The sequence below is a fragment of the Mobula hypostoma genome, chromosome 5 (genome assembly GCF_963921235.1).
Source record: "Mobula hypostoma chromosome 5, sMobHyp1.1, whole genome shotgun sequence".
Taxonomy (NCBI): Eukaryota; Metazoa; Chordata; class Chondrichthyes; order Myliobatiformes; family Myliobatidae; genus Mobula; species Mobula hypostoma.
Window position 1 is genome coordinate 18458004 of NC_086101.1, and position 20767 is coordinate 18478770.

Consider the following 20767-nt stretch of genomic DNA (forward strand, 5'->3'; position numbering starts at 1 on the left):
GGGCAGATGGGAACAGTGTGGGGGGGAAGAGATCTAATGGGTGACGGGGCAGAGGGAGTGGGTGGAGGAGGGTAAAGAAATAGAGTAAAGGAGGTCTAAGGTGGAAGCAGGAGGACCTGGGTAATCAGGAGTGACAGAGAAAATGAACAAAGAGGAAACACATACAAAATGCTGGAGGAACTGAACCAGTTAGGCAGCGTCCAGGGTCTTAGCTCAAACCACCAACTGCTTATTTATTTCCGTAGATGCTGCCTGACCTGCTGAGTTCCTCCAGCATCTTGTGTGTGCTGCTCAGGTTTTCCAGTTTCTGCAGAATCTCTCATCAGCAGCTCCCAGATAAATGTTTCTCTCCCCATCTCTGTGACCGTTTCCAGCCAATATTCCCTCCATTCCCTCAATTACCCCAGGATTCCTCTAATTTTGTCTCTTCAACGATCCCCAATTTCAATCTCTCCACTGCACCTCTCCCTCGCCATTCCTTTTTCCCCTCTCTCCCCTTTCAGACGCTCCACAAAACTGCATCTCCTTGCCTGACTCAGTGTCAAGTCCTGTTGGATAATCGTTCCTGTGGGGATGTGTTGCAGCATTCAAACAGCACGGTAGCATAGTGGTTAGCACAATGGTTTACAGTACCAGCGACCCGGGTTCAATTCCCGCTGCTGCCTGTAAGGAGTTTGTACATTCTCCCTGTGACTGCATGGGTTTCCTCCCACAGCCCAAAGCCATGCTGGCTGGTAGGTTAATTGGTCATTGTTAATTGTCCTGTGATTAGGCCAGGGCTAAAATGGTGGGTCGCTGTGCAGCGTGGCCTTGACGGGCCGGAAGGACCTGCTCCACACTGTATCCCAATCAATCAATCAATAAATAACATCTTAAGATATAAATGTACTTTCTTGTTGTTCCTCAATATCAAGCATCAATATCAACCTCCACAAGGATATAAACACTAATACACATACAAACATAAATACAAAACACTGTGAGACGTACAGTATCTATATACACACCTACATGCACAATTCCCAAAGACACATGCAAGGACACATACACATCATCCTAACACACACACACACACACACACACACACACAGAAGATACAAGTATACTCACACACACTACAGATACGTGTACAAACTCACAGGATGCTCTCTCTCTCTCCTCTCTCACGCTTGCTCAAGCATTCTCCCTCCTGATTCCATTCCCACACCCACACATCTGATGCAGGTACACACCGAGACTCCGTCGAAGGAGGAGGAGTTCATGGCCTTGTACAGCTCCTCGGTGATCTCACTGTTCTGGCTGCGGTAGTGGAACTGCTCCAGCCGCATCTGCTTCTTCTCCAGCTCCTGGGCAGTCTTGTTGAGGGCCAGCGCCAGGGCCCAGATGGCATCGTACGCCAGCGGTGCCTCCTGGTATCCGCCTGTCTCCTCGGGCGACTTGTTGATCACCTCCTGCAGCTTCTCCAGGAACTCCTGGGACGTCTGAGGGTTGAAGTCGGAGGAGGAGAGCTGATGAGGCACTTCACAAAACAGACACCTCACTCTAGGCACAGGACTTTCGCAGTGGTAATGCAACCCTCCATAACACGGGGATTTTTATCTTTACGTTACATCTGCAGGTTCCCCTCTCTCCACAGAGTTGTACAGCCATCAGGTACACATCAAAACTTTAAAGAATTATCTACAGGAGGCACTTTTCCACGAAGGCAGCATCATCATCAAAGATCCCCACCATCCAGGCAATGCCACCTTTACACAACACCCATCAGGACAGAACACACAGAAGGAGGTACCTAAGCCTGAAGTCCCACACCACCAGGTTCAGGGAAAGCTATTTCCCTTCAACTATTCAGTTCCTAAACCAACCTGCACAACCTTAATCACTACTGTATAACAATACTGACCGCTCAGCAGTACAACCACCTTTTCTGTTCTAATTGTGTTCTTTCTAGTATAAAATGTGTACGATATATTTTTAATTTATGTTGCTTCTTGTGAATGCTACGTATCTATGATGCTGCTGTAAGCATGTTTTTCATTGCATACATGTAAGTGTGTATATGATAAAGTCGACTATGAAATTTCCCAGGAACGATGTCCTCTTTGTAAAACAATCACCACATTCCCTCCCTTCCCCACCCTGTCCCTGGGTCAGAATCCCAAGCCCTCACTTTCAGTGTCAGCGTCACTATCAGTAGGTGGAAGCCCTGCCCGCCGAGAATAACAGAAGGCACAAAAAAGTCGAAGTAGTAGGTGCGGGAGGGGTTCTCCAGTCCACTCGGGTCTGTTCCACCATTCAATACAAGGAGTAGAATTAGGCCATTCAGCCCATTGAGTCTGCTCCGCCATTTGATCATGGCTGATTTAATTTTTCTATCAACACCGTAAACCTAAAACCCCTTACTGATTAAAATACACTCCATGACTTGGCCTCCATAGCTGTCTGTGGCAACAAATTCCACAGATTCACCACCACTTGGCTGAAGAAATTCCTGTCTCTGTTCTCAAGAGACGCCTCTTCATTTGAAGGTGGTACTCTGAGGTCCCAGACTCTCATGCGAATAGAAGCATCCTCTCCATGTCCACTTTCTCCAGGCCTCTGTCTAAAGAGTTTCCAAAGGGATGTCCTTGTATTCTAAGCCTGTGCCCTCTGATCCTAGACTCTCCCACTACAGGAAATATCCTCTCCACATCCACTTACTCCAAGATCAACCTAACCTTTCTCTCCTACAGAGCCCATAACCCTCCACTTTTCTTTCATCCATGTGCCTATCTAAGAGTAACGTAAATATCCCTAACATATCTTCCTCTGCCACTAACCCCCTGACAGTGCATTCCAAACACTTACCACTCTCTGTGTAAAAAAAAACCTACTGGCAGCTCCCCTAACCTGCCTCCACTTGCCTTAAAAGGATGTCCTCTTAGTATTAGCCGTTGTCACCTTGGGACAAAGGTGCTGGCTGTCCACTCTATCTAAGCCTCTTATCAATTTATTCACCTCCAGCAAGTCACCTCTGATCCTCTATCTTTTATCTTTTTATAAGATCACCATTATTCTTCTAAACCAACCCAACCTGTCTAAAACACAGAACACAGAACACTATAGGCCCTTCGGCCTACGATGGAGGACTGACCTTATAACCTACTTGACGATCAATCCAACCCTTCCCTCCTTCACAAGCTTGTGCCTATCCAAGAGTTTCTGAAACGTCCCTAACGTACCTGCCACCCCCATTGCACCTGGCAACATGTTCCACACACCCATCACCCTATACATAAAACTTACCTCTGACACACCCCCTATACTTTCCTCCAATCACCATAAAATTATGACCCCTAGTTTTTGCCAATTCCACCTTGGGGAAAAAGTCGCTGGCTGCCCACTCTATCTATTTACCTTATAATCCTATACACCTCTATCAAATCATTTTGCATCTTCTTTCTTTGTATAAGGCAACCCCTCTCACTCTACTACACTCTAAGGAATACCAAACCAACATGTCTAGTCTCTCTTGATGGGGCAGCTCTCTCCACCCAGGAATTAGCTTGGTGAATTGCCTTTGACCATAAAACAGAGAAGCAGAATTAGGCCATTCAGCCCATTGAGTTTGCTCCACCATTCAGCCCATTGAGTTTGCTCCACCATTCAACCATGACTTATTATTCCTCTCAATCCCATTCTTTTGTCTTTCCATAATCCTTGATGCCCTTACTAATCAAGAATGATCTGTCTCCACAGTCGTCTACAGCAGTGAATTCCATAGATACATCATCCTCTTGCTAATGAATTTCCTCCTCATCTCTGTTGTATTCTGAACCTGTGCCCCCTGATCCTAGACTCCCCTACTATGGGAAATATCATAAAACCATAAGACCATAAGACAAAGGAGCAGAATTTGGCCATCTGACCCATCGAGTCAGCTCTACCATTCAATCATGGCTGATCCTTTTTTTATTTCCTCCTCAACCCCAGTTCCCAGCCTTCTCCCCGTAACCTTTGATGCCACGTCCAATCAAGAACCTATCAATCTCTGCCTTAAATACACCCAATGACCAGGCCACCACAGATGCATTTGGCAACAAATTCTACAAATTCACCACCCTTTGGTTAAAGAAATTTCCCTGCATCTTTGGTTTGAAAGAGCGCCCCTCTATCCTGAGGCTGTGTCCTCTTATCCTAGACTCTCCCACCATGGGAAACATCCTTTCCACATCTACTCTGTCTAGGCCTTTCAATATTCGAAAGGTTTCAATGAGATCCCCCCCTCATCCTTCTGAATTCCAGTGAGTACAGACCCAGAACCATCAAACGTTCCTCGTATGATAACCTCTTCACACGTGAATATCCTCTCCATATCCACTCAATAGACAATAGACAATAGGTGCAGGAGTAGGCCATTCGGCCCTTCAACCCAGCACCGCCATTCACTGTGATCATGGCTGATCATCCACTATCAGTATCCAGATCCTGCCTTATTCCCATAACCTTTATCCTCTATCCAGGCCTTTCAATATTCGCTCGGTTTCAGTGACATCCCCCTCATTCTTCTAAGCTCCAGTGAGTAAAAGCCCAGACCAATCAAACGCTCCTCATAAGATTCCCAGAATCATTCTCATGAACCTCCTCTTCCTCTGTTAGAGCCCCACTCTGCGTGCTCACCATTTTGGATATGCCCCTGCTGTTGGTGGGATTCACCATGAGGATCTCGGTGGTGAGGTGGCCCTCCACTGCCTCCGTCATGTTCTGCACCGTGCAGTTGATATTGTTGTCCTGGATCTTGAACCAATTGTCGGCGTACCAGCCAATGAGGAACCAGACATACTTCTTACCGTACAGCTTCTCTTTGAACACCTGAAGGAGAGGGAGTACAGGCACCAGATCAGTGGCGGTAGCAGGGTGCAGCGGGGAGGGGGCTGAGGATAAGGAGCAACACTCAAAAAGCTGGAGGAACTGTTGTTGGGTTGAGTACACGTTGGAGTTTAACATACATTATCATACATTTCCCAATACAATATTCCACCTGCCACTTTATTGCCCATTCTTCCAATTTGTCTAAGTCGTGCTGCATTCGCATTGCTTCCTCAGTACTGTCTACTCCCCCACCTATCTTCATACCGTACACAAACTTTGCCACAAGGCCATCAATTCCATTATCCAAATTATTGACAAACAATGTGACAAGTAGTGGTCCCAATACTGACCCTGAGCAACACCACCAGTCACTGGCAGCTAACCAGAAATGGCCGCTTTTATTTCCACTGGCTGCCTCCTGCCTGTTAGACATTCCGCTATCCATGCCAGTATCTTTCTTGTAACACCATAGGATTTTATCTTGTTAAGCAGCCTTATGTGTGGCACCTTATCAAATGCCTTCTGAAAATTCAAGAAAATGACATCCACTGCCTCTCCTTTGTCCACCCTGCTTGTTACTTCCTTGAAGAACTCCAACAGATTTGTCAGGCAGGATTTCCCTTTACAGAAACCTTTAGTTTTTCATTAGTCTCTAAATACCTCAAAGCCTCATCCTTAATAATAGACTCCAACACTTTCCCAACCACTGAGATTAGGCTAATTCGCCCATAATTTTCTTTCTTTTGCCTTCCTCCCTTCATAAGAGTGGAGTGACATTTGCAATCTCCCAGTCCCCCGGGACCATGTCAGAATCAAGTGATTCTTGAAAGATCATGACCAATGTATCCATTATCTCTTCAGCAACCTCTCTCAGGACTCTGGGATGTAGTCCATCTGGTCCAGGTGTCGTATCCACCTGAAGACCTTTGAGTTTGCCTCGCACTTTTTCCCTTTCAATAGCAATGGCACTCACTCCTGCTCCCTGACACTCTAGCACAATGCTAGTGAAGACAGATGCAAAGTACTCATTAAGTTCATCTGCCATTTCTTTGTCCCCCATTACTACCCCACCAGCATCATTTTTCAGTGGTCCAATATCAAATCTCACCTCCCTCCCTTTTACTCTTTATATAACTGCTTTATGTCTTTGGCTAGTTTTATTGGATTTTAGAAGCTTCCTAATCATCTAACTTCCCACACACTTTTGTTACTTTATAGGCCCTTTCCTTGGCTTTTATGCCGTCCTTAACTTCCTTTGTCAGCCATGGTTGCCTACCCCTGCCATTTGAGAACTTCTTCCTCTGTAGGACACATCTACCCTGCGCCTTGTGAACTATTCCCAGAAACTTCAGACATCTCTGTTCTGCCGTCATCCCTGCCAGTACCTTCCTCCAATCCTCCCCTCTCATGCCTCTGTAATTCCCTTTATTGTGATACTGATACATGTGACTTATGGCAGATGGAACTTAATGCAAACAAGTGTAAGGTGTTGCACTTTGAGAGAACTGACCAGGGTAGGATGTACACAGGGAATGGTAGGACACTAAGGAGTATAATAGAACAGAGGGACCTGGGAGTACAGATCATAATTCCTTGAAAGTGGTGTCACGGGCAGATAGGTCGTAAAGAGTACTTCTGGCTCACTGGCCTTCATGAATCAGAGTATTGTGTGCAGGAGTTGGGATGTTATGTTGAAGTATTATAAGACCTGGTGAGGCAAAACTTAGGAGTATTGCAAGCAGTTTTGCTCACCACATACAAGGAAGATTAAAAGAGTACAGAGAAAGTTTACAAGGATGTGGCTGGTTTCTCGAGGACCCGAGGTATGGGAAAAGGCTGAATACGCTAGGACTTTATTCCCAGGAGCACAGGAGAATGAGGGGAAATTTGATAGAGGTATTCAAAGTTAAGAACTAACAGATCGAAGTGTGCGAGATTTCATTGACGCTGCATGGGATCGTTCAATGTGGAAAGCCATGATCACCCTAGTTTGTAACACGCAAGGCACATGAAGAAGAAGAAGATACAAAGTTAAGGGGGGCATAAATGCAAGCAGGCTTCTTCCACTGAGGTTGGAAGAGACTAGAACGAGAAGTCATGGGTTAAGTGCGAAAGGTGAAGTATTTAAGGGGAACCCGAGGGGGATCTTCTTCAGTCAGAGGGTGGTGTGAGCTGCCAGCAGAAGTGGTGGATGCAGGTTTGATTGCAGATTTAAGAGAAGTTTGGATAAGTACATGGATGAGAGGGGCGTGGAGGGCTGTGATCCAGGTGTGGGTCGGTGGGAGTCAGCAGAATAACAGTCCGACATAGGCTAAACGGGCCAAAGGCCTCTTTCCGTGCTGTTGCCCTCTCTAACTCGAACAAAGATCTGGGAACCAAAACAGCAATTAACCTGAGTCAGTCTATGGACTTTTCTTCCTTACCTCACTTGTCTCCAGGGCAGAAGGGATGAGGCAGGTGTTACAGTGATGTAACCTCCCTCAGCCCAAGGATCACGTACCTCACAGAAGACTTTCCTTGCCTCGGTTTCGTAGAACAACCCAACAATGATGCGAGCGTCTTGTCTCTGCACAACAAGGAGAGGAAAGGTTTCCTGTCAGCTCGCACACTCACTCACAGTGTAACACTCGCCGGGCTTAAACGCATCAGTCACACGCACAAGAGATTCTGCAGATGCTGGAAATCCAGAGCAACACACACAAAAAGCTGGAGGAACTCCACAGGTCAGGCAGCATCTGTGGAGGGGAGTAAACAGTCAATGTTTTGGCTGAGACCTTTCATCAGGACAGGAAAAGAAGGAGCTGAAGCCAGACTATAAAGGCGCGGGAGTGGGAGGGAGAGAAGTCAAGCTGGAAGGTGAGAGGTGAGACCAGGTAGGGGGAAGGTGGGGGGAGGGTGGCGGGGTGATGGCGGATGATGTGAGAAGCTCAGAGGGTATAGGTGAAAGATAGAAGGAATATGATGGGAGAGAACAGTGAAATAAAGGGAAGGAGCAGGGGAATGAGAAGGGGGGCAGGGGATAGTTGATATGCAGGATATCAGGGCAAAGGAGGAGAAGTGAGGGGTTAAGAGGGGTCACCAGAATGGGGAAAACATAAGGCAGTGGGTTGTGGAGGGAACAGAGGTAAGTGGTTATCAGAAGTTAAAGAAATCGTTCTTCATGCCATCAGGTTGGTATCACTCAGACTTCATTCAGTCTCGGTTTCAGTTCCTTAATCGTAAACACAAGAGAGTTTGCAGATGCTGGAAATCTTGAGCAACACGCACAAAATGCTGGAGGAACTCGGCAGGTCAGGCAGCATCCATGGATGGAATAAACAACTGACGTTTTGGATCGAACCCTTCATCAGATATGGGCCAGGTAAATGCGATGAAGGGACTTGGCCTAAAATGTTAACTGTTTATTCCCCTCCATGGATGCTGCCTGACCTGCTGAGTTCCCTTCAGCATTTTCTGTGGGATTCCTTTATCCCCTTTTTAGTGTACTAGCCTCTATACAAGGTGCTGCTTCAAGAAGGTAGCACCTACCATCAAAGGTCCCCACCATGAGAGAGCCATGCCATTTCTCTCTGCTACCATCGAGCGGGAGGCACAGAAGCCCGAAGTCCCATGCCCCAGCTGGTACAGTAAGGCCACTGGGCATCTATATCAGATCTTGTAGAGCATGCAGGGGGTAAACATGAGTAAATTATCCCAGATGGCAGACTGGTTCGTTGACTGTACTCATTTCCTCGATGCTGCCTGGACTGCAGAGTTCCTCCAGCATTTTGTGTGTGTTGCACAGAGTAACATCCAGGTGTGACTATGTCAGGTCCTGCCCAGAACGCAGGGGGTAAAGGGAGTGATTTACCCCAACTGGTACAGTGCAGCCACGTGTGTCAGTGTCAGGTCCCGTCCGAGGGCACGGGGCAGGAAGGTGAGGTTACCTTGAGGTTCTTCACTGCCACGCCTGGATCCGTCAGGAAGCTCTGCCGGACACTGATCTCAATCCCGGCCTCCTTCACCCGCTGCTCCAGGTCGTCCAGAGTCTGTTGGGGGGTGGGGGGTGGGTGGGGTGGGGCGAGGGGGGTAAGGGAGAGAAGATCAATGACTGCAGGTGTGTGTGGCTGGATCCTGAGCTCCCTACCGAATCAGCCGTGGGGATAAACCCCAGATCTCCACTGGGAGGAAGTTAACTCAGCGCCCAACCGGCGGCTGGGGACATCACAGCAAGGGAGGGTGGGGTCAGAGGCGAGGGCAAGGTCAGGGAATTGGCTGGCATTCACTGCTTTGCCAGATCTCACTGTCCAATGGGAAGGGCAGAAGGACCGACAGACAGGAGGGCATGTGTTTCCATAGCAGCCTTGGTACAATGCCTACCCTGATCCCCATGCCAGCCGCTTCCTCCACACACACTGGCCCAACACCCAGGTTCACCCTCCTCTTGAACACCTCCCCGCCTTCCAATGCAGTTCACCCTCTCCGCCTGGTACATCCTCCCAACTCTGGTTAAACCCTCTCCACTCTCCCCACCCTGCAACACCCTCCATATTACTCCCACCTTGTCCAATCTTCCCCACCGTGAATCCTCCTCACTGTCCCCAATTCACATCGGCCCCATCCCTGACATATGCTCCCCACTCCTCCCCCTACCCTCTGCAATTTCCCCCACCCTCCCCACTCTCCCCTGTTGCACCCCCATCCTGCATGCACCCCTCATACTCCCTGCCTCATTCTCTCCCTAATCCCTCCATCCTGGACACAGCCTCCACGTATCCCACTAAAAACCCACCCTCTCCAACTTTCCCATCCCTTTCCTACTCTCTCGTACTCTCCCCACTACCCTTATCCCCCCCCATCGCGGACACACCCCCTCCCCCGATGACCCCCACCCCCATGCCACATTCCTCACCGACGTGAAGACCTCTGTCGTCTGCTGGATGGTGGCGATCTTGGTCCAGCCCCACCGTTTGAAGAGTTTGACGCGGGTGGGATTGTGGAGGGTGGCCGAGGGGTGGGTTCGGAAGAAGGTGGGGAACCGCTGGCGGTTGGAGAGAGCTGGCGAGCTGGAGCCGTATGAGAGCTGGGGGGAGGAAGGGGTACAGGGCCAAGGCCAAGGTCAAGTTCATCTTCCAAGAAAACAAGCCCAGACTATCCAATCTCTCCCCATATCAAAAGGTGCAAGAAAACAAGCAATAGGAGGCCATCAAGCCCATTTCACCGTTCAGTATAAGATATAGAAGCGGGAGTAGGCCATTCGGCCCATTGAATCAGTTCAATATAAGGTATAGGAGCAAGATTAGCTCGTTTGGCCCATTGAGTCAGTTCCGTCATTCAATCATCTTTGATTATTTTTCTCAGCCGGTTCTCCTGCCATCTCACCGTAACCCTTGAACCTATCAGTCTCTTCCTTAAACCGAAACGCCTGCATAGAGAGGACATGGGGGGGATATTTTCTATAGTGGGGGAGTCTAGGACCAGAGGGCACAGCCTCAGAACAAAAGGAGGTCCCTTTATAACAGAGATGAGGAGGAATTTCTTTAGCCAAAGGCTGGTGAATCTGTGGAATTCTTTGCCATAGATGGCTGTGGAGGCCAAGTCATTTGGTATATTTAAAATGGAGGTTGATAGGTTCCTGATTAGTAAGGGTGTGAAATGTTATGGGGAGAAGGCAGGAGTGGGGTTTAGAGGGAAAAGAGCAGACTCGACGGGCTGAGTGGCTTTCTTCTGCTCCTATTTCTATTGGCCTTATAAGCATGCCCAGTGACTTGGTCTCCACAGCCGTCTGTGGCAATGAATTCCAGAGATTCACCAGCCTCTGGGGGAAGAAATTTCCATCTCCCCATCTCAGTTCTGAAGGGATGCCCCTATATTCTGAGTCTGTGACCTCCTCTGATCATGAACTCTCCACCTGATGAAAACATCCCCTACGATATTTGGTAGCTTTCAATGAGGTACCCCTTATCTGGCACAGAAACAGACCAATTGGCCCAAACAGTGTCTGCTAGCCTTTATATTCCTTCAGCTAATTTTATCAGCATGACTCCCCATCTTCTGCTTGGTCAGAAACTCCTTAAACCCCCCACAACACCCCCGGTTTCTCTTCAAAGCAATATGGTGAGAGTGAGCTCCACATTCTCACTGATCTTTGGGTTAAAATGCCACTTTTATTTCCCGCTGGAAGCCTTGGCGACTGTGATACACTGATGGGTTTTCACTGCAGGTGAGAACATTCTCTTCGTGTACACTCATGGGATTGGTATTGGTCCGTTGTACCAAGATACAGTAAAAGGGTTGTCCTGCATACTGTTCACACAAACCAGATCATTACACAGTGCATTCAGGAAGAAAAAGGTAGAACAGTAACAATGCAGAATAGAATGCAAAAGTTGCCAAGAAAGTGCTTTACAGGTAAACAATATAATGCAAGATCATAAACAGGAGAAAATCTCCAGATGCTGGAATTCCGAGCAACAAACACAAAATGCTGGAGGATCTCAGCAGGCCAGGCAGCACCTATGGAAAACACTTAATGTACACTTAATGTTTCAGGCCAGGTCCTGCTGATGGGTCTCGGCCCGAAATGTCGACTGTACTTTTTTCTATAGATGCTGCCTGGCCTGCTGAGTTCCTCCAGCATTTTGTGTGCGTTAAATGCAAGATCATAACGAGATGGATTGTGAAGCCAAGGGTTCATCTTATTAATGCAGTCAGGATCCTGACAGAAGTAGGGTAGAAGCTGTCCCTGAGCCTGGTGGTTTGTGTTTTCAGTCTTTTGCACCTTCTGCCCGATGGAAGAGGGGAGAGGAGAGAATGTCTAGGGTGGGTGGGGTCTTTGATTATGCTGGCTGCTTTACTGAGGCAGTCGGGAGTATAGACACAGTCCACGGAGGGGAGGTTGATTTTTGTGATGTGCTGCGGTGTGTCCACAACTCTCTGCAGAGCAGTTGCCGTACCAAGCCATTATGCATCCAGATAGGGTTCTGTAAATGATGCACCGATAAAAATTGGCAAGGGTCGATAGAAATGTGTCAAATACTCCAAGGACGTAATCTGGAATAAAAGAGTAGAGGGGAGAGAAGGCGCTATAAAAAGGTGAGGGAAGGTGTGGGGGGAAGAGCTGGCAGGCAATGGGTGAATCTAGCTGAGAAATGGAGGAGAGGAGGGAAGGGCAAGGATAGTGGCAGAGGCTGGGAGGCGACAAAGGGCTGCAGATGGTGGGATCTGGTGGGAGAGGCAGGTGAAGCATGGAATCGAGTGAGGGAGCTGGGAAGGACAGTGGAGGGGACCCAGTGGGTGAGGGACAGTGGAGGAAAGGAAAGGAGGGCTGGGGTTGGTGTAGGGAGAACTGGGTAAATCAGGGGGAGGGAGAAAAGGGAGAGGGGGGAGCAGGTTACCCGAAATTCAGTGTTCATGCCATTTTGTTGCGGCTGCTGTTACTGTAGTTTCTTTTTGTCCTCACCTTGGCAGTGGAGGAGGCCAAGAACAGGCAGGGTGGGGAGGAAACAGGGCGGAGAGTTGAAATGGCTGAAACCGGGAGCTCCAGACAGCCATGGTGGACGGAGAGCAAATGCAGAGTGAAGCAGTCGCCCAGTTTGTGTCCTGACTGACCGAGGCAGTCAGAGAGCAGTTGTCAGTGTTTTACTAGTGTCCTTTAAAGTTTTTAAAAAAGAGAAGTGATCTTATTCAAATACACACTGAGGGGTAGGTGTTGAGACGTTTCCACTAGCAGGAGAGTCTTGAGCGAGAGGCGTAGTTATAAAATTAAGAAACTAGTCATTTCCAGAGATGTGTCAGAACCGCTTCTCACGGAGAGTGCTGCTTCTTTAGATCCCTCTGGGTGGATCATGGGCATATTTGAAGAGGAGGTAGATAAATTTGTGAGAGATCGGGGAGCTGAATCAGCCGTGACTGTGCTTAATGGAGGGACTGATGATTGTGTCAGATGCAATCTGCACCGTGTGCCTCTCCACTCACCACAATCAGGTTCCAAATGCGAGCCGCCTCTGCCACCAGTGTTGAGACTCCACTGCAGCCCGGCATCAACACGATCTTCATAGGCTCGTTGTACAGCAGCTCGTACAGGTACTTGGTGGATTTGCCGGGGTCGCACTGTGGAGAGGGGCACAGACAGTCAGATGGGATGCTTTCTGTTCTTCATGGGCCAAATCCCAGGACCATAATTATGACTGCATCTTTCTATGTGTTACTAATACTACTTCAAGCCACTGAAACAGAATGTGAATCGAAACCCTCACTATGCTCCAAGACCTGGGCCTCGGTTCCTCTCTATGCAAATGGATCCTGGATTTGCTCACTGGCAGACCCCAGTCGATACAGATTGCCAACAACATTTCCTTGACAGGAGCACCATAGCTGTGTGCTTAGCCCCATGCTATACTTGTTTTCTACCTACGACTGTGTGGCTAAGCACAGCTCCAATGCCGTATTTTAAGTTTGCTGACAACACCACCGCTGTTGGCCGAATCAAAGATGGTGATGAATTGGCATATAGGAGGGAGATTGAAAATTTCATGTTGAGTGGTTCCACAACATGATTACTGACTACAGGAGGAAGAAACCATAGGTCCATGAGCTAGTCCTCATCAGAGGAACAGAGGTGGAAAGGGTAAGTAGCTTTAAACTCCTTAGTGTTACCATTTTAGAGGATCTGACCGGGGACCAGCACAGGTGTCATCATAAATAAGGCCCAACTGAACTCTGCTTTCTTAGAAGTTTGTATCGATTCAACAACTCAACAAAAAGATCTGACAAACTTCTATAGGTGATGAGTGGAGAATATCCTAAATGTTTGCATCACAGCCTGATATGGAAACATCAATACCCAGCAACAGAAGAAACTACAGGAAGTGGTGGATACGGCCCAATACATCACAGGCAAAGTCTTCCCCACCATTGAGTACATTTACTTGGAATGCTGCGACAAGAAAGCAGCGTCTGTCATCAAAGATCTCCACCATCCAGGTCATGCCCTCTTCTCGCTACCATCAGGCATGAGATATAGAAGCATTGGCTCCCACACCAACAGGTTAAGAAACAGTTTTTACCCTATAACCTTTAGGGTCCTGAACCAGCACGGTAACTTCTATGACCTACAGACTAGCTATCAAGGATTCTTTACAAGTCACGTTCTCTGTGTTATTTTTATTTGCATATTGGCCGTCTGTCAGCCTTTGTCTATTTATGAATTGTTCTGTTGCTGCTGTGCAAAGGTTCACAAGGATATTCCCGGGATCAAAGGGCTTTTAAAGATGAGCTTTATTTGTCACAAGTGCGTCAAAATGTAGAGGGAAATGCGTCACTTTGCACCAATGACCAACACAGATTGAGCATTATGCATGCATAATGCTTCCTGCACCAACCTAGCATGCCCACAACTTACTAACCCTATGTTACAGATAGCGGAATCAAAGGTTATGGGGGTAAGGCAGGAACTGGGTACTGATAGTGGATGATCAGCCATGATCACAGTGAATGGCGGTGCTAGCTCGAAGGGACAAATGGCCTACTCCTGCACCTATTGTCTATTGTCTATTCTGTACACCTTTAGGATGTGGGAGGAAACCCATACGGTCACAGAGAGAAAGCACAAACTCTTTACAGGCAGTGGTGGGAACCGAATTCTAATCGTTGCCCTGTAAAGCGATTGTGCTAACGGACATTTTGTCAATGGAGTGAAGAGGTCGGGAGTGACCCTATAGAGGTTTATAAAATCATGAGGGATGTAGGTGTCAGAGACTCGTAGTCTTTCCCTGATGTTGGGTCCAACACTAAGGGATGTATGTTTTAGCAACATGCACTAAATGCTGGAGGAGCTCAGCATGTCAAGCGACGTCTGCGGAGGGGAATAAACAGTTGACGTTTAGGACCAGGAACCTCTATCAGAACTGGAAAGGAAGCTAGAGAGGACAGAAGCCAGAATATAACGGCATTCAGAATACAGTGCCTATGAAAAGTTTTCACCCCCCCCCCCCGCCCGACCTTGGAAGTTTTCATGTTTATTGTTGGACATAATTTGGCTTTTTTGACACTGGTCAACAGAATAAGACTATTTTGTCTATTTCGTGTCAAAGTGAAAACAGATCTCTACAAAGTGATCTAAATTACTTACAAATATAAAATACAAAATAATTGAATGCACAAGTATTCACCCCCTTTAAATCAGTATTTAGTAGATGCACCTTTGGCAGCAATTTCAGCCTTGAGTCTGTGTGGATAGGTCTCTATCAGCTTTGCACACCTGGACACGGCAGTTTTTACCCTTTCTTCTTTACAGAACTGCTCAAGCTCTGTCAGATTGCATGGGGATCGTGAGTGAACAGCCCTTTTAAAGTCCACCCACAAATTCTCTATTGGATTGAGGTCTGGCCTCTGACTTGGCCACTTCAGGGCATTCATTTTGTTGTTTTGTTTGTGGAATATCTTGCATTGTAATGCCAATTCAGGAATCTCAGAATCAGGTTTATTATCACTGATGTATGTTTTACGGCAGCAGTACAGAGCAATATATAAATACACTTTAAATTATAATAAGAAATATATGGTAGTGCAAGAAGACAGCAAAACTATCAAGCTCATTGCTTGATTCATTGTCTGTTCAGACATTTGACAATAGAGGGGAAGAAGCTGTTCCTAAAATGTTGAGTAGGTGTCTTCAGACTCCTGTACCTCCTTTCTGATTGAATTGAATTGAATTGATTGAATTGACTTCATTTCTTACATCCTTCACATATATGAGGAGTGAAAATCTTTACATTATGTGTCAGTCTAAATGTGCAGTGTGCAATCATAGTAATTTATAATAAATACAACAGTCAATGTAACATAGAATACACTCAAATCAGTGTGAGTTAATCTGTCTGATGGCCTGGTGGAAGAAGCTGTCCTGGAGCCTGTTGGCCCTGGCTTTTATGCTGCGGTATCATTTCCCGGATGGTGGCAGCTGGAATAGATTGTGGTTGGGGTGACTTGGGACCCCAGTGATCCTACAGACCCTTTTTACATACCTGTCTTTGTAAATGTCCTGAATCATGGTAAGTTCACAACTACAGATGCGCTGGGCTGTCCGCACCACTCTCTGCAGAGTCCTGCGATTGAGGGAGGTACAGTTCCCATACTAGGCAGTGATGCAGCCAGCCAGGATGCTCTCAATTGTGCCCCTGTAGAAAGTTCTGTGCCTTTTTCACCACAGCTGGTGTGTACAGACCATGTGAGGTCCTTGGTGATGTGGATGCCGAGGAACTTGAAGCTGTTTACCCTCTCAACACCAAGATCCACTGATGACAATAGGGGTTAGCCTGTCTCCATTCTTCCTGTAATCCACAACCAGCTCCTTTGTTTTTGCGACACTGGGGGAGAGGTTGTTTTCTTGACACCACTGTGTCAGGGTGGTGACTTCTTCCCTGAAGGCCACCTCGTTATTGCTTGAGATAAGGCCAATCAATGTGGAAAGATGGTAATGAGAAGAGGGCAGGTCCTGGCTATTGAGGGTCCTTTTTGAGGCATAGCCTTTTGAAGTGTCCTCAATGGTGGGGAGGCTGGTGGTGGGGAGCTGGATGTGTTTACAACCTTCTGCAGCCGTAAACTCAGCCAGCTCCAACACAGATCAAGGATTATGCCCACATAATACTTTGGGCACCAGCCTGATGTGCCAACAACTTACTAACGCTAACCTGTACGGCTTTGGAACGTGGGAGGAAACCCACATGGTTATGGGGAGAACGTACAAACTCTTTACAGGCAGAGGCGGGAATTGGACCCTGATCTTCAAAAGTCTCAGTACCACTGCCGCTCTTTTCTCTCCCACTCCCTCGTGAGGCTCAAAGTCAGACAATCTGTGCCCCCCCCCCCCCAGTGCTGCAGTCCTGTTTAAGAAGGAGTTTAGTTTGACCCATGGGCGTGTCTCTTTCCCTGGCCTCCTCTGTGTTCAGGGATGAAGCAGCAGACACTATGATCTGAGATGCCCGACTCCCCTACTGAGGTACAGGGCCGGGAAGGCTGAAAGGGAGAAGGGGAGGGGGGAAGCTGAGACGCATCTGGAAAGGGGAAGGAGAATCCATTAGTGTCAGCCGGTCAGTCCCTGGGGCACCTGGTGATGAATGTGCTGTTCCTGTGCATGCGGCACTATTGTGATCTGAGTAATGAGGGCTACTGTGAACACATTGTGCTTTGCTTTCTGTTCTCAGCTCTCCCTGAGATGAGAGGTGTGAAACTCAGCGCTAACACTCGCCTCCTCCTCTCTCGGATCCTGAGCCTTGGGAAACTTCACTGGTCTGGCTAGCACGTACAGCAGTTGTGGCACTATGTTATGGCTGTACAAGATGTTGGTAAGTCCACATTTGGAGCACTGTGGGCAGTTCCTCTCGCCCTGCTATAGGAGGGATGTCATTGAGTTCCGCAGGGTGCACAAATAATATTTTTGGGGGAAAATTACAGGGACTGGAAAGCTTGGGTTGCAAGGAGGGACTGGATAGGGCGAGACTAAGGCGAGAATACCCAAATCTATTTCATCCCAGTTCTCCTAACTCACCACTGGGGTCATCCAGCAGCTGGACCTCAATGAGGAGAAATTTCCTCTGACAACGTAATCAGGGCATGGGGGAGGGAGGGAGGGAGAATGTGTTCCCCTCAGCCTAATCTATCGACTCCACCCAAGACACTGACCAACTGCACACGGCCACTGGGAAAAGCTTCAGCCACAATATTAGATACAGCAGGGCAGTGTTTAAATTACTGGTTTGACAACCGGGTAGTCAGAGGATCAGAGGTGGAAATGGTCAGTAACTTTAAATTGCTTGGCGTTATCGTTTCAGAGGATCTGTCCTGGGACAAGTACGTAAGAGGCATTACAAAGAAGGCATGGCAGCACCTCTACTTCCTTAGAAGTTTGTGAAGATCTGACATGTCATCTAAATCCCTGACGAACTTCTATAAAAACGTGGTGGCGAGTACCCTAACTGGTTGCATCATGGCCTGGTATAGAAACACCAACCTCCAAGAATGGAAGGGCCTACAGAAAAGTGATGGATACAGCCCAGTCAATCACAGGAAAAGCCTTCTTCACAAGTAAGCACATCTTCAAGGTGAGATGCCACAAGAAAGGAGCATCCATCATCAAGGAACCCCACCATCTGGGCCAAGCTCTATTCTCATTGCTGCCTTTGGGGAGGAGGTACAGGAGCCTTGGGGTCCCTCACTACCAGGTTCAGGAGCAGATATTATTCTACAACCATCAGGCTCCTGTCGCAGCCTGGATAACTTCTCTCACTTCAATACATTTATTTGTTCATTTAATGTTTACACAGTTCTTCTTCTTTTGCAGATTGGTTGCTTACAGTATGTGTAGCTTTTCACTGATTCTACAGTATTTCTTTGTTTCACTGTTAGGCTTGCAGTAAGATGAAACTCAGAGTAGTATATAGTGACATATACGTCCTTTGATAATAAATTTACTTTGAACTTTGAAAGGTAAGGGAAGAAGGCAGGCGAATGCGGTTGAAAGGGAATAAAATATTAGCCACGATCAAATGGTGGAGCAGACTTGATGCTCCCCTATCTTATGAAATCATGGTGAAAAATTTGACCAGGACAATGGAAGTTGGTTGTGTTTCTCGGAGGTCAATGTTCTCAGTGCCGGGATATTGGGGGTAAGGTATTGGTGTGGGTGGAGAATTGGTTAGCAGACAGGAAGCAAAGAGTGGGAATAAACGGGACCTTTTCAGAATGGCAGGCGGTGACTAGTGGGGTACCGCAAGGCTCAGTGCTGGGACCTCAGTTGTTTACAATATATATTAATGACTTGGATGAGGGAATTAAATGCAGCATCTCCAAGTTTGCGGATGACACGAAGCTGGGCGGCAGTGTTAGCAGTGAGGAGGATGCTAAGAGGATGCAGGGTGACTTGGATAGGTTGGGTGAGTGGGCAAACTCATGGCAGATGCAATTTAATGTGGATAAATGTGAAGTTATCCACTTTGGTGGCAAAAATAGGAAAACAGATTATTATCTGAATGGTGGCCGATTAGGAAAAGGGGAGGTGCAACGAGACCTGGGTGTCATTATACACCAGTCATTGAAAGTGGGCATGCAGGTACAGCAGGCGGTGAAAAAGGCGAACGGTATGCTGGCATTTATAGCGAGAGGATTCGAGTACAGGAGCAGGGAGGTACTACTGCAGTTGTACAAGGCCTTGGTGAGACCACACCTGGAGTATTGTGTGCAGTTTTGGTCCCCTAATCTGAGGAAAGACATCTTTGCCATAGAGGGAGTACAAAGAAGGTTCACCAGATTGATTCCTGGGATGGCAGGACTTTCATACGAAGAAAGACTGGATGAACTGGGCTTGTACTCGTTGGAATTTAGAAGATTGAGGGGGGATCTGATTGAAACGTATAAGATCCTAAAGGGATTGGACAGGCTAGATGCAGGAAGATTGCTCCCGATGTTGGGGAAGTCCAGAACGAGGGGTCACAGTTTGAGGATAGAGGGGAAGCCTTTTAGGACCGAGATTAGGAAAAACTTCTTCACACAGAGAGTGGTGAATCTGTGGAATTCTCTGCCACAGCAAACTGTTGAGGCCAGTTCATTGGCTATGTTTAAGAGGGAGTTAGATTTGGCCCTTGTGGCTACAGGGGTCAGGGGTATGGAGGGAAGGCTGGGGCGGGGTTCTGAGTTGGATGATCAGCCATGATCATAATAAATGGCGGTGCAGGCTCGAAGGGCCGAATGGCCTACTCCTGCACCTATTTTCTATGTTTCTATGTTTCTATATCCGTGCAGGAGGTCCTCAGGGCAGAACCCAAGTACCAGATACCCTCAGCCAGTTCCTCCGTGGGGAGCCCAGAAGTAAGAACATTATCTGAGCATCACACAAGCTTTTATTTCCTCGGTGGCTCCTCAGGAGACAGATAGTGCCTTTGATGAAGAGACTCGCCCGATACTCAATGCTCCTTGTGTGGCTCTGTATAATCAGAATCACGTTTGTTTTCACCAACATATGTCATGAAGTTTGTTGTTTTATGGGACTGGGACATAAAAATTACTGTAAGTTACAAAAATAAATTAATAGTGCAAAGGAGGAATAGTGAGGTAGTATTCATGGGTTTATGTACCAATCAGAAATCTGATGGCAGAGGGGATGAAGCTGTTCCTGAATAATTGAGTGTGGGTCTTCAGGCCCCTGTACCTCCTCTCTGATGGTGGCAATGAGAAGTGGACATGTCCTGGGTGGTGAGGGTCCTGAATAATGGATGCTGCCTTCTGTGACACCACATTTTGAAGACGTCTTTGATGGTGGGGAGGGTTGTGTTCATGATGGAGCTGTCTGAGTTTGCAGCCCTCTGCAGCCCCTTTGCAATCCTGTGCATTGAAGTCTCCATTCCTGGTTGTGTTGTGAATGGTCTCCACTGGATATCTGTAGAAATTTGCAAGAGTCGTTGGTGGCATAACAAATTTCCTCAGTCTCCGAATGAAGTAGAGCTGCTGGTGTGTCTCCTTCCTGATTGCATTCATATGTTGTAGCAAGATCAAAGTTCAAGGTTCAAAGTAATTTTATTATCAAAGTACATCTATGTCACCCTGAGATTAATCTTCTTGCGGCCATACTCCGTAAATCCATAACAGAATAATAATCAAAGTAGAATCAATGAAAGACCATTCATCCAGTGTGCAAAAGACAACAAACTACAAATACAAAAAGAAATTTAGAATAATAGTAAATAAATAAGCAATAAATATCAAGAACATGAGATGAAGAGTGCTTGAAAGTAAGTCCATAGGTTGTGGGAACATTTCAGTGATGGGGCAAATGAAGTTATTCACACCGCTGATGGTTGAGGGGTAGTAACTGTTCCTGAACCTGGTCGTGTAACTCCTGGGGCTCCTGTACTTTCTTCCAAATGGCAGCAGTGAGAAGAAA

General features: G+C 47.3%; 1 protein-coding gene across 2 annotated transcripts in view; it reads right to left on the reverse strand.

The window, feature by feature from the left end:
- Positions 1-20767, reverse strand: part of gabbr1b (gamma-aminobutyric acid (GABA) B receptor, 1b) — a 282459-nt gene that overhangs the window by 72183 nt on the left and 189509 nt on the right. For both annotated transcript variants that reach the window (XM_063048134.1, XM_063048135.1), the window contains 6 exons: positions 12808-12942; positions 9743-9913; positions 8778-8879; positions 7352-7417; positions 4660-4851; positions 1233-1481 (listed from right to left, as the gene is read on the reverse strand). In XM_063048134.1, coding sequence (XP_062904204.1) covers positions 1233-1481; positions 4660-4851; positions 7352-7417; positions 8778-8879; positions 9743-9913; positions 12808-12942 — 915 coding nt within the window. The remainder of the gene's footprint in view (positions 1-1232; positions 1482-4659; positions 4852-7351; positions 7418-8777; positions 8880-9742; positions 9914-12807; positions 12943-20767) is intronic.